General features: G+C 40.7%; 3 protein-coding genes across 5 annotated transcripts; 1 reads left to right on the top strand and 2 right to left on the bottom strand.

Annotated features, from left to right (window-relative positions):
* Positions 1 to 2,838: 2,838 nt before the first annotated feature.
* LOC306752992 (uncharacterized protein) lies at positions 2,839 to 4,411 on the bottom strand (the record flags this gene model as incomplete). Its single annotated transcript, XM_079236824.1, has 4 exons — positions 2,839 to 3,510; positions 3,593 to 3,741; positions 4,117 to 4,161; positions 4,357 to 4,411. The coding sequence occupies 4 exons, from the start codon at positions 4,409 to 4,411 to the stop codon at positions 2,839 to 2,841; spliced, it is 921 nt and encodes a 306-aa protein (XP_079092950.1).
* Positions 4,412 to 10,877: 6,466 nt separating this feature from the next.
* pcyt1aa (phosphate cytidylyltransferase 1A, choline a) lies at positions 10,878 to 17,079 on the top strand (the record flags this gene model as incomplete). 2 transcript variants are annotated; one of them, XM_079215110.1, is made up of 8 exons in its annotated part: positions 10,878 to 10,991; positions 11,416 to 11,515; positions 11,756 to 11,872; positions 12,010 to 12,161; positions 12,437 to 12,515; positions 12,739 to 12,881; positions 13,036 to 13,083; positions 14,662 to 17,079. In XM_079215110.1, 8 exons carry the CDS (start codon positions 10,878 to 10,880, stop codon positions 14,881 to 14,883), a joined length of 975 nt encoding a protein of 324 aa, XP_079071236.1. In that variant the 3' UTR covers positions 14,884 to 17,079. The 2 variants fall into 2 exon arrangements, with proteins under 2 accessions (XP_079071236.1, XP_079071235.1); XM_079215109.1 differs by having other exon boundaries at positions 13,036 to 13,224.
* Positions 17,080 to 17,319: 240 nt separating this feature from the next.
* On the bottom strand, positions 17,320 to 27,090 carry LOC306739461 (AP-2 complex subunit mu-A). 2 transcript variants are annotated; one of them, XM_079221480.1, is made up of 12 exons: positions 26,974 to 27,090; positions 25,486 to 25,607; positions 21,831 to 22,096; positions 21,500 to 21,595; positions 20,948 to 21,076; positions 20,608 to 20,752; positions 20,272 to 20,289; positions 19,715 to 19,834; positions 19,343 to 19,478; positions 19,062 to 19,159; positions 18,760 to 18,871; positions 17,320 to 18,423 (listed from the first exon to the last, which is right to left on the bottom strand). In XM_079221480.1, the coding sequence occupies exons 2-12, from the start codon at positions 25,557 to 25,559 to the stop codon at positions 18,289 to 18,291; spliced, it is 1,329 nt and encodes a 442-aa protein (XP_079077606.1). In that variant the 5' UTR covers positions 25,560 to 25,607; positions 26,974 to 27,090; the 3' UTR covers positions 17,320 to 18,288. The 2 variants fall into 2 exon arrangements, with proteins under 2 accessions (XP_079077606.1, XP_079077607.1); XM_079221481.1 differs by lacking the exon at positions 20,272 to 20,289.
* Between the last annotated feature and the right edge of the window lie 275 nt (positions 27,091 to 27,365).

Here is a 27,365-nt window from a genome sequence, read left to right as displayed (position 1 = left end):
ACTGCAGGAGGTAGAGAAGACGTTACAGGGCAATATTGAGACTCTTCAAGATATACTTCAACCCTAGTTATTTTTTGTCTTTAAATTCTTATACAGTCATCAATTTGCTTCACTCATAATAAACCCTGACTAGGATCCCCAACTAAGTATCAGCAAACTAGTAATCGGGTTACAGGGTGTCTAGTTATACTGCAACTAACAAATATTTTCATTACTTTAATCTGACATTTCTTTACAATCAATTAATCGTTTAGACTGTAAAAAGTCAGAAAAAAAGTCAGAAAATTGTAAAAATACCATCACAATTTTCAAGAGCCCTAAAAACATTTTCAAACAGTCCAAAAACCAATGGTAGTCAGAGGACTATTATTACAGACAAGAAAAAGCAGCAAGTTACCTGGAACCATCAAATGTTTGGCGGGAAAAAAAAACGTAACTGATTAATCAATTATCAAAAGAGTGGCCAATCATCTTCTGTCAAACAACTAATTGTTGACCAATCATTTCTGCCCTAATGCTTAGGTAAGCAGGGAGACAGGAGACTGACTAACTCTGGTCCTCACCAGAGTTAAAGCTTCAGGGTGGACAACATCAGAGATCATCTTGAGCAACACAGAGTCTGTACATGCAGACCCGTCCTGTACTGTGACTTAAAAACGACTGCTGACCTTGTGTGAAGGCCATGTGATTGAGGTGCATCTAGCCAACACTAACTTGTGTAGCAGCCCTGGGCAAGGAGTCGGTTCGGACCAAGATTGTCTAATTGCAAATGGTTCAAAACTACACTGCAGATCTATTTTAGAGTTGAATGATTACTTGATAAATTGATTAATTGACTGACGGAAAATAAATGGTCAGCTATTGTAAAAATCGATTAACGGTTTAGTCATTTTTCAAGCAAAAATAAAGAAGAGTTTTCAGCTTCTCAAAGCTGAAGATGTTCTGCTTTTCTTTGTCATTCATTGAGTGAACTAAATATTATTTGAGTGTCGCAAAAAGTATTGCAATTTTGAACAAAATGATTAATAGACATATTGAGAAACAAAATAATGATTGGTCCCAGTCCTCTATTTGATGGAATTGTATCGTCAACATGTAACCCTTTAATTACTATGAAATCATGTGAGAAGAAAGCTAGCTTTTTCCTGGCTTGCTGTCTCTAGACTGGTGCTAAGTGAGACAGATATATTCAACAATTCCAAGTAATACATTGAACATTAGTTCAGCTTTTCCAGTGTGCAAACTCCACATGATTTGGATGTTTGTGCTGAATTGCACGTATGCCCTGGGCCTGTCATACTGAGAACATGTGAACAACGGCCAGCTGTTGATAACAATGTTCTCTTTATCTCCTCCTCATGAAATGATTGAGAGGGTGTATTAATAAAAATATATACAACCTAAAACTATTAGGCTAGGTCATTATATTAGAAAAAAAAAAACGGTTATGTTTACAAATACATATTATTAGTTTATTACTAACTCTTACACATATATGTTAAGAGTGAGAGCTAGCAGCGTTTTGATGGTGGCCTGGGTAGGTTAGTCATGTCAGCATATACAAACACCAGCTACAAACGTCATCCTTCACCATCAGGTCACATTCATCATCTCATCACTTCAGCTTCGTGTCGTGAGTGTCAGGCGGCACAACCGAGACGCTCCAACAACAACTGCAGTCGCAACTAAATCTACAGATCAAATGTGAACTCGCTATTGTTCCCATTTAACCGTGTTTCTTTAATCAGAAATCGCTTATTTCGCGAATGCTCTATGTCATGAAGGCTTTTCTCTTGTCAAGGGTTTGTCAAACCTTATTATAATCTAATTAGCGGCTACCCTGTCAGCACAGACGTCTAGTTTAGCTAGCTAGCTGTGTTAGCACGCTAATCTCTATGGCACCCGGCAGGCCTACTGTCACAATGAGCGAGTAACGGTCGCATCGCGGAGCAACGCCCGAGCCTCTCCGCTCTCCGGTGCCGTTAACTGACGCGTATGAACGCGACACAGTCATGAAGGCACGATGAAATACCTGGTTTAAGATATTAGATTTACGGAGACAGATGACAACGGAATCCTGTTTCTGCCGTTAATCCCGAAGATAAGTGATGGTGGAGACCGATGATGCTGGAAAAGAAGCAGTTGGCTAATTAACTCCGCCGCGGTCTTCTTCGTCGGTGGTTAGCCGCACAACTATTAAAGTAGAGTATTACTGCCCCCTACTGGCAGAAGTTACATTTCCCTGAAGAATTTCTCAATGTTTGATGACTATAAAATCTATTAATTACGCATAAAAGTCTTGCATTAAAAGTTGCATAGTAGAAGTAGATGTAGAAAGTCAAATTGCCGAGTCTTAAATACAAATACAATATACATATAATATATGAGTATTATAACTGACGCTTACAATGTAAGCAGCATTTTAATGTTGACTATAAAATGACTACTACTTTACATACTGTTTGGTTGTTTTGTCAAAACAATTAAAAAAACTAAAACTAAAATGAAATATAAAATCACACATATTCATTAACATTTGTCAATCATTTTTTATTATTATTATTTTTTATGTTTTTATTCCATACAAAAATGTTATGCATTTCTTATGAACACCCATACAAATCAATCAGTGTGGTTTGTCATGTGTAAAACTGCAATCACAGTAAAGGCATTGTCTACATGTCTGTCCTGTACAACATTTGATGATTTGCATGATTTGAATATTAACCTTTGTTTTTAATGTGGATTTGCTCACAGTCCGGCCCTAGTTTGGTCTTGCGATTTAATATTGTAGTCTTACCCATTATGGAAGGCCATCTTTTCTTAGGTGCTTTGTTTTTACTGTGGGTCAGGAGCTGGCTCGGCATAACGAAAGGGGTCATAAAGGTCACGTTTGAAATCATAAGGGTCGAAGTAAGGGCTTTTCTGGGTGGCTGGTTCTTCAGGGACGCTTTCCTTGGTTTTTGCTACTTCCTCTTTCTCCACTTTCTCTTCAGTAGGTGCCTCTGGTGCGGATGTTTCCTGGATGGGGCGGGGAGGGTGATCGATGAGACAGTCAGGGTCCCAGTATGCATCACAGTCATACTCCATACCTTTAACAGTGATAGCAGGAGGAGGGGGAGGTTGGGCAGACTTTTTGGGAGTTGGAAGAGCTGGGGGTGGTTGGGAAGGAGCAGCAACTTTGATCTCCTCCTCCGTTTTGGGCCTGCAGGCGGGGTTGACACGTGGGTCACACAGTACTGCAACAGCCCCTGTTGGCAGGTAGACGATCTGAGGTTTGCACAGTGGGTCTTTGGGGTTACACAGATAGATCCTCTGAGCATTCTCCAGAGGGTCTGGTGTCGGGGCAGGAGTGGTGGGTGGAGGAGTTGGCTGAGTGGTAGCAGTTGGTGCTTCGGTGGTAGTCAGCACACCCATTACATTTTGGTAATGGGAGGCATCTGGGCCATAGGTTACCTCCAAGTGACGCATCTGCTGATACAACATCCTGATCCTGTCGATCTCATAGAGCTGATAGAGAAACATATCAGAGAGGAAATAGTGTAATACAAGTACAACCATATATAAAAATCTTAAATCAATCTCAACTTACTCCTTCAATGTGTCCAATACTGTTGTAGAAGCGGTAGTAGGACTGGAAATCAGGGTTGCCTTTGTACCACTTTGGATCAATGTTCCTCTTTGGTCGAGAATTAGTAAAGAAGTCATGTGCCTGAGCAGAGCCAATTTTAACTGGATTCCCTTTGGAAGAACACAAAATCAGAAATTATAAGGGGGGAAACAATTGCAACCTAAATTTCAATTTGCAAGACATTATGTTTATAATAACTCAAAACAATTATGTATGGTTAGGTTTTCAAATTTTAGGATCAGCAGGGGCATTTTAAATCCAAGTGCAAGTACTATTGATTATTTGCACAGTTTACAGGACAACAATTATTTGTATGAAGAAAGTTACTGGCAGTATATTAGAATTAAAAGCAGAGTGCCAGTATCTTTCCAGAAATAGTTGCCTTTAAATGTCATCAAAGTTGAGGAAAATTAAATGATAACTTATATATAAAAATAGACTTGGATCATCACATGATTCTAATCTGCAGGACAGTGGTTAAATACCTCCAGGATTCTTTACTTTCATCAGAGATGTTGCTTCTAGAAAACCTGGAGGGAGGCAGAGAGTATGTTAGACATCACAAACAATGAAGCACTTCTTTGCAAAGCAATACACAGAAATTAAAGGGACACTCAACTTGTGACGATATGAACTTTATGATCAGCAGATACAATTCAACAACAACTCATGGTTTTAACTCCTACGTAAAGAAGAAGAATTTCATGTATTTTATTTCGACAAACCTGCCATTAACAGCATGTAGCAAAGCGTCCTCAACAGGGACACCTGAGAAATCATCCTCGACATCTGTAAATGCAATATCAAGCAAAACCTAAACTGTTTTATGTCAATACTGTTATTCACAAAAGCCTATTGAATAGGATAAATGCAAACAAATGCATATTGAAAGCACAATAAGGTTAAGAAATAGGCAGTGACACTCAAAAGTATCCACCAGATGAAGATAGCTGCTGGTAAAGCAACAACTACCTTGAGAGAAATAAAAAATCACTTGCCAATAAGATTACATTTCCAGATCCTGCTGGATCCTTCATGGGTTTTTTTTTCAATTAAAGTAGCTGTCTGATCCCAAAGACTCTCTTTTAAACATTTGTCAGAAAATTTGGCTCAACATTCTTCTTCGTGGGCATTTACTACACAACTTAAACATTGCAAAGCAAAGGTTGTCTTTTGTGTATAGCTCTACTTTTAAACTTGAGTTGCTACTAGGGTGAATAAGAAAACTGCTCACCTGTTGGTGCTGCTCCCCAGTCCTGTTCTAATCTGCTGCACAACATAACTGTTCATAAATACTGCCGTTATTAGTGGAGCCTTTCCATTGGCCACTGAGCCGCAGGAAGGCCTAACTCCACCCCTTGTGCATTTTCTGTTGAGACGTGGAAGAGCTCATTAGTGCACTGAGCATGAACCAGCGATAAAAGACCAACTTCAAACAAAATAGGACTCCTTGTAAAGCCACAAGAAACAGTCCTGCGAAAGCAGGACTCCGACTGGGTGCACAGGAAGTCCAGTTTCTGGCGTCATAGTCCTGGATGAAGCCATCAGTAGAGGTCATACATTCAAAAACAAATCTATAGCTGTCAAACAAACAAACAACATTTTCTGTTAGTTTTATGAACATGGCAACACACACTGTGCCATTGTAGCCGAATTCTTGAAAAAACATACCTGGAAGGTAAATTAACCCTCTGTCCCAAAACAGCTGGATATAGCCTTTTAACTTTGTTCTTGCCCAGTCAAAAAATAAGGGGGCGAGCACAGTCAACTGATGTTTAAGTCCCCAAGAAATATGCAAGAAGTATGGGCTAGCTTGTCCAAACACCGAGTCACCCAGTAACACAGCCTGGGAAATCGTTGTTTAGAGTTCTCAAAACGGCACTTTTATTAGTTTCCACATTGATTCACATATTGCTGAATTGCTAGATAGCAAAAATAAATATATAATAATAAATAATATATATAATAATAAATATAATAAATTATAAAGTTACTGTTTCAATAAATATTTCGAACATATCCAATTTTGAAGATTTTTCCAACCAGAACCTTCATCCCACGTCCTATACTCTGTGCCCTTCCTGCCTCCATTGGAGACAAAATGTTGGGAAACATCAGTTTGGGTTTAAGTGTCAAACTATTAGAAGTGACCCAGAATATATTGTAAATGATGATGTAACTCATTAGAGTCAGAAGCTTTCTGCGTGTGTTTTCTTTAGGTGCCCCACCGGCTCGAACATCCAAAGGACAAAGGTCTGTCAAATCCGGCCTAAAACCTATCCCAGTTGACTGAATCAAAGACAGACTGAATCAGTCGGCTGACTGATTTTGCTTCATTACATTCTCAGGTTAGCTTAACTTCCTTCATTTCCATTTTCCTCAGGGTTTTGCAGGCCTGCTTAGTGTGTCATTTCAACAGTGAAGCAAATGCTATCCTTCAAACCAGCAGGTGAGGCTACGATCAAAGCGTGCAAGAAGAGACAGGGAGCCTGGGGGCTCTGCCAGGTGGCTAATGGGGAAGATCATACTGTAATTGCTCTGTACACATGTCAAAAATGGAAGGGTAAGGGTACCTGTTATTTTTAAATGATATACATTTATTTTACCTGTACGCAGAGACAAACAGCCGCCTCACAAAATAAATAAACTTGTTTCAAACAAATACGATCCATGTATGCATGTTCTTTCAATATCTTTGTCAGAGTAACACTTGTGTATTATTTCTATATATTGGCGATATTTAATAGACAAATTGAGCCATTTGTCGAATAAAACTAATTTGGATGAACCATGGGGCAATTTGATAGAGAACTGAAATTCCCTGAAGAACTCATGTTCACGCTGTCTTTAAAATTGAAAAAAAACAGCGCACGTTACACCGGGTTTACAATGTTGAATGAGATTGTAAATATTATCTCCATTGTTTTGAGAAAATGAAATTATTTAACAAGGATCTGTTAGTTACACTATATCACACCACATTTTAACAGAAGATATTCTCCGAATTGGCATTAAACACTTCTTAATAGTGAATCACAGTATTTCTGTCTGTTCTTCATTTCAAGTCAAACTCATAATGAAGGGGACCACAGAATAGTTGCATAACTGCAATGCACAACATACTTTGTTACACAACTTTACCACCTCCAGGGCATCAATTATTATAACTTGTGCCCCTCTGATCTTCAAGTGAAATTACACGTTGTCCTGGAGCTCTCTGCAGGACACAAGAGGACCAGCTCAAGATGTTTTCAGCTCGAGACCCTTCATTCCACAGCTTTGCTGCCTCTGTGCTTAAACCAAATTACCACTATGTGAAAGGGCAGTGCTACGGTTTTTCTGTTCTAAAATTCTGTAACATTGCAGATATTTGAATGAAACTTCTCTCTTACTTGCTGCAGAAGAAATGTTCCGGTTCTTGAGTCAAAATTGGCTAAAAAGAACACACAAAGCAAAGTACGGCCAACATAGTCCACTTAATAAAAATTATGAAAGTATCATGAGCAATATTTACTTAAAATACTTAATACTCATACTGCAGAGAAATTATCAGTGTTTTACTGCTATGGCTACTAAATGAATCAGTAAGAGGAAACTTGATAGCAATCAAACTGTACAAAGTTATTCTAATTAACTGATTTAAAAGCTGGAATAGCGTTGTTTAATTAAAAACAAAGACATGTGATCCTTTCTCCTTTTCTTACAGCTACTGTTCATAATTTCCGATTGTTGCTGATACTGCCTGAATTTTGCTTCTCCCATGTGGCCAAAGAATCAACTCCAGCAGGTTTTGAATCAGCTGGGTCTACAACCTTGTAGTATACTTTAGGTTTAGGACAATAGCATTATGAACTTTGTTTGGTTGCATAATATCTGACAGAATTGCAGCCATATTATTCCAAAAGATCCTTTCACTTGTCAGCTGATGTTCACAGTGTAAAAAGAGACACCATGCCCACAACTGCCAAATTTCACCAATATGTCTTTGTATTGTCCAGTAGACACTCATCAATAACAGCACTTGGTTAGCCATAAATAGTCACACAGTAACAAGCTTACATGGAAGTGATTGTAGTAAACCCAACCTAAAACAATCTACAGCGCCTTGGCGTTTATCTATTTTGCTGCATTACAACCTGGAATTTAAATGGTTGTTATTTGGATTTTATGTAATGGACCAACACAAGATAGTTGGAATTGATGAAGTGAGAAAAAAATTGTTTACATATATATTACACCTACTATTATAACATACAGAAGGTCCTTCCAGCAGAAGGACCTACTTATACCTACTATTATTCTATTAAGGTAGGTCGTTACACCTACTATTATAACATGCTGAAGGTATAACATGCTTATATGCTGAAGGTATAACATAACCTTCAGCATAACATCATCTCACTTTCCACTGGGTGGCGGCGCGAGACAACACCGGAAATGTCCGACTGTTATATCAGTTCCTTTAAGGATGTCGAAGTTTTGTAGTTCCTGGGTGTTGACCTGTCAGCGTTGTAGTACAAGCTGTCACTGCTGATACTTTTTCTGTCCTTCTCGTAGTTGTGTTTTTCGCCAATAATACAACGAGCCTCGGTCTCACAGGGTTTGCTCGTAACAGATTTACCGTTGTTGCCTGTGCCAGTTAACCAGTGAGCTAAACAGCTAAAGTTAGCAAACTAGCCAACTAGCTTTGCAGCTAGCTTGCTATCTAGCATCCGTCAGTAGCAGCGTTAGCTAGCTTTCTGCTGTTAGCTCGATCGTCTGCTGTTAGCTCGATCGTCTGCTGGCAGTGCGACGTTAGGAAGCCGCCCACTCCTGCAAAGCAGCATTCCGGACAAACGAGTGAACAGTAAGTCACGTTAAGCAGAACTTCAAAGTTGCTATCAAGCGTAAGCTAACGTTACCACCCTGGGTCGTTAGCATTATTGATTTTAAGATGTTTTCTAACAGGCGAAAGCGTCCAGTAAGGATTGACCGAAGCTGCGCAACCAGTGACACCAGCACAACTCGTCTGTCAGTTGTACTGGTCACAGAATGAACTCACTAGGTTACTGGTACTAGTCTCAGGATGCGTATTGTTCTAGGTTAAATCAAGTTGACTTTAGGCTTGACTGTGTGACATTAAGTGCAATGACACGTTAAAAGAAGCGAGGAGACAAGCTTCGGGAACATTGTGTGAAATGCATGTGGTTCTCAAATTGTGGAGCACGGAATCCAGTGGCTTTTTGGCAAAATTGACATTTGATTTTTGCAAGTAAACAGTTAGTCGATTAGTCAGTTGAAAATTGATTGGCATCTGTTCTGATCATCGATGAATCATTTGATTATTTTATCAATAGCAATGCCAATTTCTAGTTTCACCTTCTCGAATGTGAGAATTTGCATTGCTTTTAGTATATGTTTGCCTTTTGTACTGTTGGTTGAACTAAAGAAGCAATTTGAAAACTTCACCTGGGGCTCTGGGAAATAGTGACCAGCATTGTTCACAATTTGTATGTATTTTTGGAGAGATAATGGAAAAATGAATTAACAGATTAATCATGAATGAAAATAGGTAGTAGTCATAGCCCTGGACACTGGTGGCTACTGTAAATATAATTATTATTCACTCAAGAAAAGAAATGCAAAGATCATTTTTACTAAATAAGGTTTGAAGGTCTTAGGCTTGGCACTGCCCTTGTTGGTTTCTTTTTATAGCAGTCTGTTCAGTTATGATCATATGTGCTGGTCATGTAAATCTCCTCTGTCGGCATGTGAGGGCTCTGCAGGGCTTCTCACTCCCAGCTGTTTCCAAGAGAAAAAGGCAGAGGGTTGCTAGTGGTACTGGTAGCTATCTCCACCAGGATTGTGTACTGCTACATCTGTCACTCATTGTACCGAGTCATGCTTTCATAATGGAACAGCAGCAACAGTTCAGCCAACGGTTGCTAAGTCGTAATAGCGAGTTAAAGAAGTGACAACGCTAAACATTTCAAAATAATGAACCACTCTCGAAGGACCTGTGGATTCATGTTTAGTGGCGTGATGGAATGTGTGGAATGGGGCAGAGAGCCTTAACCATAACACAGGAACCCTTGTGATGGGATCAGAATCAGAATCGAAACCATTTATTGCCATGTATGTTTTCATATACAAGGAATTTGTCCTGGCGGGAGGTGCATAACATTTAACATTTAACAATAGACAGTCGTTGCAATTATTATTATATGGATGGATAGGGTGGATGTCACATCATTGTGGAGGAGATCTTTGAAGGTGTTCGGATTAGTTAATGTCATGTAAAAATTCAAAGACTATCCCAGTCCTGTTCTACCAGGATTCAAAGGACAATTAATGTTATATCGTTATATATTGAATATTATTGGGGTTTCAGTGTTAATTAGCCAAAACAAGATTTCAAGACTATGAACTCGGGCTACGGTAAATTTCGATGGGCTTGTTTGTTTATTTATTTTTCACAGTTTTTTAGATTTTTCTTTATAGTCCAAAAGATTCAGTAATTGAGAAAAATTATCAGCAGATGAAATACTGGTCAACAAGATTTATTGTTTTCAGTCCTTCTTTATGATAAATAGTTTGTTGAAATTCTTTACATACAATTTTTCTCAAAACTTTAAATGATCCAATAAACAGCAAAGTATCATTAAATAAACCAGTGTGTGAAGTCACTGGAAAGTCATCCAGCTGACTTATGTGACCTATAAAACAAAGTCAGCTGAACATCTAATATTAAAATTCGCCCACTTGTGGTGAACTGCTGACGATGGATCTCCTGATGCCAAATGTGACGTTAACTTTATCACAGTGACCCTTGTTTTTTGGAAATATTAGCAGAATCACAGAAGACTGGACATGTTTCATTTTCTGTATGTTTTTCGGAAAACGATATGTTTTGTCTTGAATGAACAAGTGGTGTTATTTTATGTGTAGGTGAAAGCCGCTATCTTTCTTTATACAATACTTATGGTTCATTGAGCGGAGGCACATGCTGTGTTCCCTCTGTTACTGGGTCAAGGTTGACTCAGGATATGTCATCTGCCATAACCTTACTGCCATCTAGAATTACAGTCTGTGTTTGTTTGCAAAACAAATAAGGTTACACAGAGTGTGCATGTCCAGAACATGGGAACATTATACAGAGCAAAACTGCGTGTCTGCACCTGTGGGTCCCTTTTTAATCCAAGCAGTGCATGGTGTATGTGAAGTATGCTGCTGTTTTTATTTGCATTTGTCTTGGCATTTGACTCAGATGGAGGCCCAAAGCTCCAGCGGGCTGTCGCTATCCAGAAAAAGGAGAAGAGAGAGCTCCAATCGGGAGACCGATGAGGGAGAGAAGCTTAGGAAAATCCCCAGATGTACTGTGGTGAGTCAGCTGTGTTCTTTGGCTGTCATTGAGCAGCGTGTTTGTCCAGCTGCTTCCATAGGCTGTGTGCATGTGCAAGTCACCCTGACTGTTTATATATGAATGCGTGGCTTGATTTATCAATCGAAGGATGAAAAGTTAGTTTTCTCTGCAGAACTTTTACATCTGTTTTTATCTGCTGTGTGTCAAACCTTATGTTGGCTAATGAGTAGTTTGCTTAAAGAAATTCCATCTGCCCTGCAACCCCAACAGCAGCACCCGTAATTTTCATATAAGATTGTTCTCGGAAATAATATTAGATAAGATTAGATAATTAGAGTGTGATCATTCTGTTTCATCCAACCCAAACTATGGTGTACAGCTAAAATCTTTGGTATAAATAGATGGAAAACTTTCTTGATCTCTAAAATCTTGGGTCGTCTAGGGATTGAAGCACCCTGCACCTTTCGCAGATGAGCTGGTGCCAGTTGATGGTAAACTCTATGAGAGAGTCAGCATGGAGGAGGCTAAGAGGGGAACACAGCGTGAGTCTAATTTGTTGATGTCTTTCTTTCCTTTTTTATTTATCGTGGTCTTATGAAACCTTTCTCCTCGCAGTTCTTTCACATTCTGCTTTTTATTTTTTGTTCTCAGTAAATTTCCTCTCAGTCTTGAGTACACTCATAGTGTAATCTGAACAAACAAGCACAATTTTAGATTCACTCTGTACAGAATAAATATATCTTTCTTCCCTGCATGTCTCGTTTCTCTCTCTCGCTGTTCAGCTGAAAGACCGGTACGGGTGTATGCAGACGGCATCTTTGATGTTTTCCACTCAGGTCACGCCAGAGCACTCATGCAGGCTAAATGCCTCTTCCCAAATACACACCTCATCGTAGGAGGTAAGTCTGTGTCTGTGAATGTCTGTGTCCATAGAGGCTTTCACAACAGCAGTCCTCTTATCAGCTGCTTCTCTGTGTGAAAAACAGTCAAGGCATTTCAAGCAATAATTTCAGTATTTTCTTCCAACTATTCAAAGTGTGCAGTGACGACCTGACCCACACATACAAGGGCTTCACAGTGATGAATGAGGATGAGCGATACGATGCTATCAGACATTGCCGCTATGTTGATGAAGTGGTGCGAAACGCTCCCTGGACGTTAACACCAGAGTTCCTCACAAAACATCGCGTGAGTAGATGAGACTGAGAAACAGCTGGGTTAAAAGACAAAACAACACAATTAGAGACACCTGGGATGCTTATTCATTAAAATCTTGAGTTGTGAGACCAAAAACGTCTCACAACCAGACAACTAAAAGGAAATTATCTTAAGAAGAATGAGTTGACAAGCCACCATTCCCTGATCCTCTGTAGCCTTTCCCCCTGGCTTGGTGTATTTTAGTTTTTGCACAATTTGTAGATGTGGATTTACTGTGTTAATGTGTGTTGCAATGACTTCTCCAGATTGACTTTGTGGCCCATGACGACATCCCATACTCCTCAGCGGGCAGTGATGACGTGTACAAGCACATCAAGGAAGCTGGTAAGTGGCAAAGTAACCAAAAGTGGTGATGTGGTAAGCAAGTTATTACAGGACACAGTTCATGATTTACGTGTGTCCACGTGTAACAGTTTGCTCAAACCTTGTGCAGCATAAAGAACATATATCAATGCATGCAGACACGTACATATAAAGGAAGGGCTAACTATTCATACATCTGTATCTGGTGACTACTGACCTTTTCATCACCCTCTGCCCTCCGCAGGTATGTTCGCTCCCACCCAGCGGACAGAGGGCATCTCCACCTCTGACATCATCACACGCATAGTCCGTGACTATGATGTGTACGTCAGACGCAACCTGCAGAGAGGATACACAGCGAAGGAACTCAACGTCAGCTTCATTAATGTACGAAACCTAGCTTTGGTTTAACTGCGTGAGAGTTGGCGAGACGGAGCATGTCACGTGAAGGCAGTTGTTTGTGTGTAATCTATGCTGAATATGTGGCAGTTGCACACTTCCTCTTCTTTTTGTAACCTTTGCTGTCGCCGCTCTTTATCAGGAGAAGAAGTACCACCTGCAGGAGCGCGTGGACAAGGTGAAGAAGAAGGTACGTGACGTGGAGGAGAAGAGCAAAGAGTTCGTCCAGAAGGTAGAGGAGAAGAGCATCGACCTCATCCAGAAATGGGAGGAGAAATCCAGGGAGTTCATTGGCAACTTCCTGCAGATGTTTGGCCCTGAGGGAGCTTTGGTGAGGATTGTGGTTTAGTTCGGTCTTTAATCACTGTTAAAGTGAACACATCTTTTTTTTTTACACTGTTGATGGCATGGGAGACGTGTCTATTCTTGTGGGTACAAATCTAATTTTAAGATTGGGAAATAATTCAAAGGTTTCCACACAGCAGTCACTTGAAAAATTCAACTCTGTGACACACATGTAATAACATAATATGGCACACCTGATCATTTTGCTATTATGTTTATTTAATAGTGATACAAAAGGAAAGCATTTATTATTTTAGTAGCCAACTATATTGCTTTACATTTAGTATGCATTTTACAGTGACATAGAAGTGCCCATAATAACATTTCTTAGCGCGTGAAACATAAAGGACTTGAACTTGACATGGGGCCCCACAGCCAGAACTTGAGGCATCCTTGTGATTTGCAAAACACTATCTGCCTCATAATTCTGAAGCTACAGCCAGCAGAGCGCTAGCTTAGTTTAGGATACTAACGAGAAAACAGCTAGTCTGGCTTATATAATGTTGCTCAATTTAAAAGGACAAAGCCAAATATGAATGAAAGGTCATCACAAACAAAACAAAGATGTGTATAGACACAGAACCTTCTGACGGCAGGGTTTTTAATCCTTAATTCATCCCGTATTCTCGTTTTGTGCGTGCATTAAACTAGTTGTATCTAGTAATGGCGAGATGAAGCTTTCCATCCAATTGGTTCGCTCATGTGCCGACGCTTCACGGAGCTTCATTTGCTCTACTGCGCCACCAAGTGGACAATACATGTAAAACAAGCAGAGTGATCATAACGACACCATGGCTTTGGTGTGTGAAGCTTTAAATTGAATAAATTATGTTTGTGATGCCAATACATCAATTATTAACTTATTAATATTGTGTCTATCTTCATGATATAATGGCGGGGTCAAAATCAAAACTCGAAACCAATTGGGAGAGGGTTGTGATGTGACTGTGGGTCAGTGGTTAGAATATCCGACTTTCAGTCAAAGGATCGGTGTTTCGAGCCTCAGCTCCGCTAGTCCATGTTGATGTGTCCAATTTTTTTAAGTAAAAATAAGAACTTTTCCACAGTGCTGGGCTTTTTGAGACTATTTCACCTGCTTTATAAAATACCCTTTCACAGGCACACATGAAGCTGGGTACAAAGAGGAAGGGGGAAATCCATTGAGTTTCGCTGCCCCTTATATTTCAAATCGCACGGCAAACCCACGAACCATGTTCTGAATCAGTCACGTGGTACGGCCGGCTCGCGAGGCTTCGAACGTCACCACATAAGTCATCGACACAAGCCTCGATACGCGCTTCACCAAAATCTACCTGGATTACTCGACACGCGCATCGAAGCCTCGACACGAAAGGACACATCACTAGTTGTATCATCGGTTGATATAACAGACGATCACTGTGTTTCTGTGTCACATCCACAGAAGCACATGCTGAAGGAAGGGAAGGGCCGCATGCTTCAGGCCATCAGCCCAAGGCAGAGCCCTAACAGCAGCCCCACCCGGGAGGAGCGATCCCCCTCTCCACCCTTCCGTCTCCCCTTCTTCACCAAGACCTCCCCGCCTCCCTCACCTCCACCCCACCACAGCGGGGCCCGCGGATACCTCATCAGCGAGGACGACGACGACGAAGACGACGAGAGCTAGAGCACGTTGGATTCCTTCCCTGCTGTGGAGCCACAGTCAGAGTCACTAGATAAATGAGCTGTCGAATAATGTGGTTCTCATCGAGCTCCTGCTTCCATTTGTTTTTTTAGTTTAAGATTTTACTTTTTTAACTCTTCAGTGTCATGTTAACTTTAACAGACGGTTTCTGCACGGCATTTGTTTTTAACTGCCAACTTTGTCCTCTTTGTTTTTGTGTAATGGTCAGTAAAAGTTAACACTATTCACCCGAGTTCTTTGAAACTCATTTATCTCGGTCACTTTTGATGTTGAGTTTATTAGTCACTCACTCAGTCACTTAGGAATATTAGCAGGGGTTACACTCGGTGCACTGTTCCATCTATGACGGTATTCTTAAGGCTGGCGTTGAAGTGAGGTCAGGATTTTTGTTTTTGTCATGGCTTTAGCGGGAGGGCTCACAGGCTTTTGGTCACTTGCTGGAACAGCACATCTAGAGAGGGTTTCAGAGCAGGTCTGAAAACTGGACATTTAAATGGTCTGCTCATGTGGGGCATATTCTGCTGAAAAGAAACCAACCTGACTTTTCTTTGAATCAACAGAGAATTTTCAGATTTCGTCCCATCTGAGCTGAACCTGAGACTGAGTCGAGTGTTATGTGTCTTCTAAACAGCAGCTTTTTCCCACTTTGTCTGCCTGCTTCTGGGCTATGCGTGTCTGTGTGTTTGTGCATGTGATGTTTTTGCTTGCAAGCTCTTACGTCAGCATGTTCATATGTCTTCTGTCAACCATGTGTTGACAGATTCAGCTTTGACTTAATGCATTTAGTAATACATTTTCTTTTTAAAGTTTTTGTCTGCTGACAAGAATCAGTCTTTGGAAGACTAGTTATAACTGGATGCCTTTCTTGTGGCATAAAAAGAAAGTTCTGCAACAACGACCCATTTAAATGTTGATGTAGTACTACTTATTTTTGTAGATTTCATCTTTCCTTTCATCCTCTATACAGATAATGATTTTAATCTACTTTGTTTAGAGGCGCTTTGACAGTTTGAGCAATGAATCAACATAAGCAAGTACATATATATATATTAGTTATTACTCTAATGCAGATCCTGTATCACCTGGGCCTTTAGGGGAGTAATCATTTTCATTTGATACACATGTGAAAACGTTTTCATACATCAAAGCAGACCTGAGAACTGTCTAAAAAACCCAATTCTTATAAGAAATTACATCTTTTGGTTAGTTGAAGTCATAAGCACACTTTTCTCGTCATTAGTAGCATGCATACATGGGAGGATATACGAGGCCATCCAAAACATTTGGGGCTTCGGGGTATTTTCTAGATCTTGCAACAATCTGCAGGACTGCTGCTTAAGTGAAGTGGGTCAGTGCACACAGCCTGCATCAGTTTAAAGATGTATTTTGGCAGACTGGACTGTCCCATTGTGGTGTGAGGGCTTTAGATTTATCTATCAGTTAAAATGTATCAGATCAACATTTATGTAGCTACCTCCTTCCCCGAACTGATTCCATTTCCTGAGATGAGCACAAAGAATGAGCATTACTTTTCCTTTCTGAACCATTGTTGCAGCACTGAAGCGATGCGACTGGATCAAATATTTGAGCTTTTCCGGCCTGTGTGTGTGTGTGTGTCCTGCATCTCCAGTGATTAATGCATGTCTCCTATGTTACCCGGAAAATGAAACATCACAGGTGATCTGAAGATGTAATGCAATACTGTTGTGATGACTAATATAAATGTTGACAATGTTGGATTAATGTTTTCTAGGCTTGGTTTCCCAAAAAGAACTTATGGCTTAAATAAATGTTTGCTGCAGTCACAAAGACTGCCTCTATTATTGTGGTTGCAAATCTAATTTTAAGATTGGGAAATAATTCAAAAGGTTTCCACACAGCTATAAATTCTTGCTTCTGTTAAAAGTTCACAAATCCAGCCGTGATTTTGGTGCTAAGCTACTTTTGGGAAACCTCGTCTCGATTCTTGTGGAATCTGTTCCTTCAAATCAGTGTGAATGTCTGTCAGAGCATGTCCACGAGTTCAACGTGGCAAAGATTTGAGTGTCAGGCCAACAGCCACTACTGCGAGATACAAATGTAAATGTTTTTAATCATTATTTTACTGTTTGGGTTTTTTTGTCCTGATGTAGAGGAAGGGCAAGACAGGAAAAATGTATTAAACATGTTTGCCAAAGCATTTGACTAATTGTCTCCTGTGGTTTCATGAAACTGTTTAGGGGTTTTCTGGATTGAGCATTGCAAGTTGTGAAAAATAAAAAAGGTTGAGCTAATGTTTCTCAAATAGATAAGAAAAGTGGACAAACTAGAGCCATGCTGTAACCCATATCGCCCCAAATCTTGTTTTCACAAAGACACATACATTTAAATAGTTAAGAAAACCTGAACACACACAGAGGGTAGTCTGGCTTGGTTACATAGTCAGATTTTATTGGACAGAATGGTCACCAGGGCTACAAACATGAAGAAGCAGACAGTGATGAGGCAAACACCAGGGGGAGACTTCACCTCACTGCAAACACTCCCACTACCAGATTTTATCCCAAACATCTTTGAATCAAAATAGTGTGACACCGTTGATCTTGGTGCTTAAGGAACGGGACATTTAGGGTCAAACTAGCTTATTGGGATGATGGGCAGACCTCAAAACTGTAACGTCGCCCTAAGCTTTAACTTTACTCACTGGATGCTGGTAAAACTAGTGGAAAAACAGCAAGGGAAAGAACCAATACACTCCAGAAAGTACAAAAACAGCTCGGTCACTATCAATTCCTTCTGTTTTCTAACGACCCATAAAAGACTTTCAATTGAGGCTTTCGAGTCCACAATAAAGAATCAGACAATGCATCTCAATTTGAAGGGTCGGCTCTACTGAGATACATGTCAATTTACAAGAACAATATCAGGATTCATTTAAACCACAACAGCTACAAATCATTTTACAAGGGATTACCTCTTGGACTTAAAGTAACTGGAGAATAGATAGTGGAATAATAACACTTAAACACAAGAGAGCACCCATAAAGACACCAAAGGTGCCTCCAGTCCTCTCCCCCTGGTCCCCATCTGCCTCACTCGTCTTTATCATTCAGACACCAGTTGCTTTACAGGTTTACTCATCACTACAAGATATATACGATACAATGGTTCACATTTTGAATATATCTGTGCATCATATCATATTTACTTTTTTTTTTAAACAATGTAATTCAATTTCCAACACTTAGTTAGGAAGGGGTGGAGGAGGGTGGGGGTGTATGAGAGAAGCTATAAGGATTGAGGGGACAAGAGAGACAAAGTAGGACGGGGCAGAAGGAAAAAAAAAAAAAAAGTATTAAGATAGATGGGAGGAAAGTGGTCACTTTGCTGCCTGGAGGGGGTTGAACTTTAGCAGCGCGTTTCGTAGATGCCGGAGCGGCCGATGTACCGCACCCATTTGATCACATCATGGTCACTGTAGTTGAGCTTGGACTCAAACACCTTCAAATAGCGCACCTTCAGACCAGAGGGCGCAAAAGGGACCTGCAGAGATGAGACGAGAAAGGCAAAGACGTGTCTGAGCATGCTGGGAACTGTAGGCCACACAGGTCGCTGGTTCCTACTCTGGGCGTGATAATCAAGTGAGCGCTGAGCAGGAAGTGTGCGTGTCTGAGGTAACAGGAAGCAGGTTGTGATTTGCATGGCTTTGACTGGGATTACATGTAATGCACAGTCCATCTGTTTGGTTGCCAACTCCCAAAGTACAAAGTTGCAGTTCGCAAATAGAATCTCTCATATTCAAAATCAGGCAGTAAAGCTTCATTAGAAACAACTGTTCACTAACTTCAGTTTCAAATTCGACAAATGGTGTGTTCTTACCTCAAAGTTCATAGAGATGGGAGGCCTGGCCCATTTTTTCTTATCGTTGGTCGGCAGCAGCTCAATCTCAGCACTGATCTGAGACTCCTTCATCCCAGCCATGCGTTTGATCCTAAAACACACAACAAGCTTAGTGTTCAGGTTTCAGTTTAAAAAATAAAAAAAAGGTTTACAAAAGAAAATAGGACTGTGTTAAACAAACAGACACAGAAGAGAAGCAGTTAATCATTAACCTGACACAGAGAGCATAACACTGAGTTTGTTTCCATCTTATGACTTATACGGGTAGAGTTGGGACTCACTTCCATACGATGGCGTTCTCACTGGCCTTGTACTTTGCTTTTCCCTTCATACAAATCACCTGCACGCCGCTAGTGTTGAGGGGTGTTGGGATACGCACCTAAGTAGTTCATAATGAAGAGGAGAAAAACTTATTCCAGCAATCAAACGTCATGCGTCAATCTTTGATTACACTTGTTCTCGTTCGAGCTGAGAGTAAAAATGACCAATTTGGAAATAAGGACTTCTGTGTGCTGCAAAGGGTTGTTCATTCATTAGCTTCTTGACTTTGATAAGAGCTCACCTCGATCTTTTGGGCCAGCAGCGAGGGTTTGAAGTTAGACTTGATGACCACCTTAACTTCCAGTTTGGTGCGCCCAACCTCCCTGACTAGAGGAATTACTCGAAATGGCAGGATGATGTCTTTAGTGGTGCGATACCTGTATATTTATAAAAAAAAAAAAAAGAAAAAAAAAAAAAGAAAGAAAAAAAAAAAAAAAAAAAAAAAGGGGAGAGGAGAAAAGTGATTCATGTTACAAAAGTATTTTGTTTTACAAAGCGTAAAAAAGGATTTCCTTTGGTTGTTTTGTTGTTCATCCATGCCGTTCTCAAAATACCACACATTAGCATATGTTACATTAGCTTTGAAAATATTTGTAAAAACCCATCTACTGACCTCATGAGCTCATACTCTCCATCAGGGGGGATGAAGCTGATGCTGCGCTCCGAGTCAAACTTACTGAGGCGCACACACTGGTGGAAAGTGCAGTCGTCGATGGCTATAGACTGCTTTCCACTGTTGGGAGAAAAATACATCAGACACACAAAAGAGACAATTTGACATTAGTTGTTGTTTATTACTATTAATTATATCTAATGATTATGATACCAAAAGATAAAACTCTTACTCTCCCTCAATTATTGACCAAAGTTAACAAAGAAGTACACTCTGGGACACAACTGCTGGTATCGAGACATAAAAACCTGGTGGAGGTTAATGCCAATAATGTGCAGCAACACAAAACACAATCCCTGTTAGATGGAGTATTAAAACAAAACCAACCATTTCACAGAAAAAGAAAACAACCATCGGGATGTACACTAAAGCGTTAACAAGGGGTGTTGGATTGGAGCATGAGATGATTCTTAATGTGCTAAAAGGGCTTAGACAAGAGAGAGAGCGCGTGTGCGTGTGTGTGTGTCAGAAGGTAAGGACGCTTGTCAGTACAGTACCTTCCTCCCCCTAAATCACTGAGGTACAGCACATGGAAAAGAAAGAGAGGGAAAGAAAGGAGAGATGCATCCAAAGGAAAGAAAGAAAAAAAATTGTAATGCCTGTCTTGTTGTAAACAGCAAGACAACACTCATAACAAAGACAAGGGGCTAACAGACAAGGCGGTCTCTTCAATTTTAACTCAACAATGAATTTCATCGTCAGGGTTTTCAAGGTGGAAATAATATTAAAAGCACAATTAAAAAGAAAAAAAATTCAGAATTGTAAATCATTCAAGTGATTTTCAGCCTTGATTTTATATATTCAATTTGCTGTCTGCTTGTTGGGTCACTCACCTCTTCCCTGCGTCATCGGATGTTCCTCCCTTGCCCTGCTTGTCAATGACAATCTTATCGTTCATGCCAAATTTGCACTCTGGCATTCCGCTCAGGTAGCTCTTCATCACTACTCGGCCCGACACGTGGGCACTCAGAACCTGGCCTGGATAGGAAATAATAGGACTTTGAGTAGTGTTTTACAAACACATTTTGTATTATTCTTAATGGAGAAGAACACAATTTTCTCCATCTGAAGCTGAAAACTCCCTCCAAACCAATATTCTTTTAATTCACAAATATGTATTTAATCATTAACAAGGAAACATGGAGCACGCTTGGCAAGGCCATATAAACTGACCTTGTGGTGACATGAGCAGGTTGACGCTCTCCAGTACGTCCAGGAAAAGCTCATTGCGGCGATACTTGATGCCTTCGCGACGCCAGCCGATCTGGCCCGTTACCTGGCTGGTGATCTGAGACTGCTCCTCTTTTGTCTGGGAGGCAGGGAGAGAAACTGTATCACGACTAACAAAAGGAGACGGCTGACAAATGAAAGAAGGCCATGAAAAGGGATCATTAGCGCTACAGGGAGGGAGGAAAACAAATGAGACACGGTTCCATACATGGATCATATTAATTGTTGTTAATTACCTGGTGCTGAATTATGAAGAGTCCAAGGTCAAAGTTGAGGGAAACGAGGAGAGAAAACAGAAAGAAAAAAAAAAAAAAACTCTTTTACCAGTTCAATTTAGATAATGATTGGCAGTTTAACAGCTCTGCAAAAATGTCGGCATTACAGCTTTCCTTTAATGGCTTCCTTGTAAATATTGTGTGTCCGCAGTGTTTTCTATCATTTGCATTAAGACATTAACTGAACATTTGCAACCTTCATGGCGGCACAAGCATGAACTTGTTTCACTGACCTGTCCCTTAATGCCCTGCTGGGTGATGAAGGTCTTTAGAGCTCCAGTCTCTGAGTTCTGGGGGTATCCAAAGTCCAAGATCTCTGTATGAACACAAACAGATAACCGACGGTCAGAGATAAGATGGGGAAGAGAAAAATTAGGACTGTAGACTGAGTGAGGTATTATATCATACAACTTTCACTGGGAGGACAAACACAAAAAAACATCACTAATAATATCTATTTCATATATAATGTCTCATTGTTGAATTTATCCCATTTTATTTTGGATAGTGCAATTAATTCCACACAAATAATTACAATTATGGTCTTTTACCATCCAGCAGCTCGTAGATGAGTACAAAGTTATTCTTGATGTTCTCCTCGCTGATCTTGCCAAAGTAGGCCGTCATGACGTCACACATTTTGTAAAGGAACTCGAACACCATGGCGGCGTTGACATTTTGCTTGGTGACTGCCGCCAACCAGATGTTGGAGCGCTTGACATGGAAGAAGCTGGTTCGGGCAATGTTGGTCACCGGGGATCGAACCTGCTGCCGGGCGTGAATCACGTTCACACGGAACGCATCCACCGCGTTACGCCTGAGATTGGGAGGGAGGACGAGCGACAGAGATAGAGACAGAGAGGCGGACATTTGAGTTGAGAGCGGAGATAATCGTGTTAGGCGTTTACACAACAGTGAGACTGTTAACATGATAATCACCCTGTGAAATAATTTGCTGAGTTTGATGTCCAGTTCTGCACTGGACTCAAAGTAAATAACCCCTTCAGACCGCAACAGCATATCCACCCATTTGAAGGACTGAGCCATGGTCAAAAGAGGTTCCAACCAACTGGAAAAGGACACCTTGAGTTGGTGCATTTAGACAAGAGAAAATGAGTGTTGTTTTGTGTAAATGAGGATAATTACCAGGAGGGAGAGGGGAGGCTCTGAGATTTTAGGTAGGCACACAGGCAACAGCATCATAATTATATGGACTCCATGGGAACAAGAATAAGGTTTAACAGTGCATTGTCCAACTGCGAGTCAAGATTTAAAAAAGTTGAACAGGCTCCAGTTAAATTCAGTTTTGATAATGTTTACCTGAAAGAACACCTAAGTGCCATGATGCTTTGTGGAAACACAGACCTGATTAATGTGGATATATACATATAAATAAAAGACAAGGACAGGACACGGCACGGCATGTTCTGACAGTAATCCCAAATCCTCCTGAGAACTTTGAGAGGTTGAAACTGGCGCAAACTGTCAATCTTAGTGATATTCAAGACTACTTACTTCAATAACAAATTAATGTTAGAAAACCAAGCCTGCGGGTAAACAATTTAATCACTCGTTTACCGATTACTCCCATTTTAAAGAGTACCATGAATAACAAACAAACCAGAGACATACAGGTGGCAGCCTTCTTGGTTGAATTTACATACAATTTCTACTATGAGCAAAGCATCAAAATAACAACATCTACATTTGAAAGTTGAGAAATTCAATGCGTCAACTTTTGAATGAGAACAAAGAATACTACAATAATGTCTGTATAAGTGGCTGCCATGATGTCCACCTGCTGCCATATCACAATATTAACAAGTATTCATAGAAACGGCTATTTTTTTTTTAGTTACACCCAAACTCGTAGTTTATTGCAGTAGATATCACACAATTCAAGGCCCACCTCGACAAACAAGACCCAATAAAATTGATCCAAGATGATCTATATAGTCTCAATTTCTTTATGAAACACCAGAGAAGAGTTCAAGGATGAAATTACTTAATTAACCATCATATCCCATGCTCAAGACTACATGCTGAGGCTCTTGTAGGGCTGTTTGTGAGCATCAATACTCATAGAAGAGCTCTGGTAGTGGCTGCATTTATTGGCTTTGTCTGTTGGATCTCAATATCTGGTGGTTTATTTACCACTCTAATGTCATGACAGGTGATTCATGCTTAGAGGAAGTATCAGGACGTTGTCTGTGGACTCAATGGGCATGCAGTCAGGAGTTTCAGGGAGACATTGAGCGGTGGCCATGAAAGGGGGAGGAGTCATGCTTGATAGGCTGGAGCATCTCTTACCTATTCCTACAGGGGCCAAGATGGACAGATGGAGGAAAATGGTGATACAGTGGATAGAGAGGAAAAAAGGATGAAGTAAAAGGAGAGGAACTAGACAAAAATGCACAAGACATTTTCGTGCATCATGTACACAGACAGAGTGAGTAACATGGTATTTATTATGACGCCATCATTGTAATTGAATAGGTCTGGAACAAGTCAGCAGCACTATATTGCTCTTTGATCTATGTTGTCATCACGACAGCATGGCAAGTGTATATTGATTATTTGTATCAGTCCATAATAGATAGATGTCGACATAACATTACGGCACATCCACTGCAACAACATCAAAAGTCTGGTCTACTCTGTGCTGTTGCAGCAACAGGGAGGTTCAACAAGACCATCTGAGGATGCAGAGAAAAGCAGCCGCACAGTATTTGTGCTACTGCTGATAAAATAAAGCAACCACATTTACATTTATGATTGCTGCCTAGAAATCAGACAAGAAAGGGATCCTCACACATAAGTCTGTATGACACAAACCTGCAAACCGGACATTGATCTAATTCAAACAGACTATTAAATGGCATCTTAGTGGCTCAGTCTGCTGATAAAACTTGTTACACTGAACAGCTCTAAAATGCAGGATAGTATACTATTTCGTTTCTGCACTTATCCGTTATCTCCTCTGTGGCTCTAACCTTACTATGGCCACAGCAAGACATTAAAAAGGATTAAAAATGCCTTAAGGGTCGACAAAAAGAACCTACTGACCCAGCACTGCTGCGGTGTACATAGTTGACACACAAAAATCCTTTTCTACCATTGTGCCCCCGCTGCACCATGCCAACTCTCACTGTGTCTACAAGGTATGGACTGGTGTCTGTTCAGAAGAAATGCCTGTACTACACTCAATCACTGAATTTGTCTGGGTTTACACAAAACAGAATGGTGTGCGCATGGAGACCTGGTATGTCCATTCAATGTGAATCACATTAACAATGTGTCAAAAACAAACACAAATAAGGAAGAGGAAAAGGAAGAAAGACAGTATAAAAGTCAGATCGTCACAGTATATAACCTATTACTCTGGTCACACAGCTGCATTCCTGTCCATAACATACCCCCTTTTAGTCGTTCATTTTAGGCAGCGGGAATAACTTTCTCTTTACCAACACTCAATAGCTTTAGGTCTCTTATTACCTTGTGATTTAACGAGAGCCGCTAACCAACCTTTTAAAGCCATTTTGACTAGTTTTTTCCAACCTGGTAATGATTAATTACCCATCCATCCGTCCATGCTAACGCTAAGAAAATGATTTTCTTCACGAAGAACAAAAAGGTGCTTTCTATCAGTATCTCATTTCCATATGATACAGATAAAGTATTGGATTAACATCGAGGTCAATTTGGAATCTAGTCTTTTACATACAGGAGAAGGTGTGGTTTGATAAGCATGAATGAAAGTGAACAGCATCATTACCTCAAGCAACATGAACAATATTGAATGAGGACAGGATTTTTCCCAGGTTATGTATAGTGGTACTTTTGTATTGTTGTTTTATTTAATTATAGTCCCTTGTGGTTTATTATTTATTGGGAGAATAATTGAGTTGTTGCTTCATGTTTGTCAATAAATACAATTTATTCTAGTCATACAAACTGGTGTTCCTTGTCGAAAGGCTAGTAGCTTTATCCGAAATGTAATCCTGGCGTAGCCATTTTTTTTAAAACACAATTTATAGGAGATAACAAAACAGACAAACTTAACTAGGAAAAGGGACAAAATCCCTTCTCATCCCTTCAGAATTAATCCCAACCTGTCCTGTCCCGTCCCCCAGATCATGCCCCTCTCACTGACATGAAGTTCCACATAATTAAGCAGCGTTACCGCATTGCTCCTGTGAAACTTACCCTATGTCATCTCGGTAGACCCGGGAGATGAGGACCTCCCCCTTGTGGTTGTAGATGAACAATCCTCCAATCATTGTGGCTGCTTCTCAGTCCCAACAGGCCATGGCGAAACCAAACCCCACCTGAGGAGAGCAAGAGATTTCAGGAAGGAAACAGGGAAAGCAAAAAGGGGTGATAGAGAAGTGAAGGCAGTGAAAAGTGAGGGAGTGACCAACAGTACAGGGAAGCACTTGTCCTTCACATCCGCTTCCTCCGTGTGTGTGTGTGTGTGTGTCTCTCTGACACACTCTCTATTGCCAATTGAATATCCCCTGCAGCTGCCCCACTGTGGTGTGGTGACTCATTTTTGTTGCGTGCATACACACACAGAAAAATCACTCCAATATATCACTCCAGTATAGGCTGAAGAGGCTCCACTACAATCACCCTCACCAGTCAAATCCTTGTTTCCTTCCCAAGTAAGATTAACAGCAGATTAGAAGATCCCAGTTTGAAGCAGGATGCCATCAAGTAGCCAGCTACAAATATGTTGCTCTTGCTGGGCTGCACTTTACTACCAGGTGGAGCCTAGATCTGGTTGAACTAAGCATGAAATCCAAAGTAAGATTAACACCTAAAGACAAGCAGACTTCATTTCGAGGCAGAGCAGTTGTTAGCGTTGCATGCTTGTGCTTTAGACAAACAAATCATAGCAATTTCCTCGGAATCGAGAATGAAGCTTCTGGAAACCAGGGATGAAGGACATGCTTGAAATTCCTCGAAGACAGAGGACAGACAACTCGAATACACACGGTGCCCAGAGGAAGTACACTCCACTATCGCATGTTCAAGATCAATCAATAAAATGATTTCCCCATATGGACATTACCACGTCGAGCCCGGATTAACCGGGCACAAGACCTCAGCGAGTTAAATCGCCTTTTTATTGGCCGTCAAGATGTCTGCTCACACGAGCGATGTTAATACATTTTCCATATTTCCAATTGCTCCTCGACGGGTTAAGGAACATGTTTGCGTGAAACACTTTCCTTTGAAGGACCGTTCGTGGAGGCTTGACCTTCAGCTCAGATCAATGTGATGGAGAATATCCCGAGTGAGAGGTAGCTAGCTAATTTAGCTACAGATAGCAGGCTAGCTATCGGCGATGTTCGGCCAGCTAGCATCGAGCCGAGCGAATATATTAAACGGACTTCCGGAGAAAAGAAAAAGCTTTCGTTTAACATGCAACCACTTACGTTATTAATTATCCACGACTTACAAATTCACAATTCAAAATGACAACACGGACTGTCCCCAATGGCATCCAATCGTTAGTCAATTGCATAAATGACACGCTGTATGCTTTTACTTTTAGGAGAAAACCCGCCTCTACTTCGTGATACAACCCGAGCGTTAACCGTTTCACCGGCTTTTTATAACGGTTATCTGGACACGTTTGACAATTTTGTCGAGAAACGTGCGATGTCGTCTCGTCCTCGATGAACTCACCCTAGCTTTCTCACGAACGCCACCAGTGTAACGCTCCGAGTCTGGCCTCGGATGTAGCTTATGCCAAGATCCAGCAGGTTCCCAGTTTTACACACCCGCTAATTCCGCTCCTTCCCCCCGCTTTTCCGATGGCTGTCAGCTGACCCGCCGTCCTTACGCACAGCCGTTCCGTTGTGACAGGAAAAGGCGCGGCTGGAGCGATGTGTAAACCGCACCCAGGCCTTGTTATGATAAGACAACGGGTCATTTCTTTATTTTATGAGAGTTCATTAATGGTTATGTTTGTGATAGCTAACGTTATATCCATTTATACAATTGAGTAGTGACCATGTTGGCGTGTATTCAACTTGCTTCGTTAAATGCTCGAGTTCCTGTCGAGCTCCTCGGCAGCT

Source organism: Taurulus bubalis, assembly GCF_910589615.1.
Source record: "Taurulus bubalis genome assembly, chromosome: 1".
Lineage (NCBI taxonomy): Eukaryota > Metazoa > Chordata > Actinopteri > Perciformes > Cottidae > Taurulus > Taurulus bubalis.
The sequence above is the reverse complement of the archived record's forward strand: the minus strand, read 5'-3'. Positions and strand labels throughout refer to the sequence as shown.

What these genes read in the sequence shown, in the direction of transcription:
- LOC306739461 (XM_079221480.1), bottom strand. Translation starts at nt 25,559, where the DNA reads ATGATTGGAGGATTGTTCATCTACAACCACAAGGGGGAGGTCCTCATC. An exon ending in GGGACAGGTCAGTGAAACAA is followed by an intron (nt 21,077 to 21,499) that starts GTTCATGCTTGT and finishes CCCAGACAAAAG; the next exon opens with AGGAGCAGTCTCAGATCACC. An exon ending in CCTGCTCATGTCACCACAAG is followed by an intron (nt 20,753 to 20,947) that starts GTCAGTTTATAT and finishes TTTCCTATCCAG; the next exon opens with GCCAGGTTCTGAGTGCCCAC.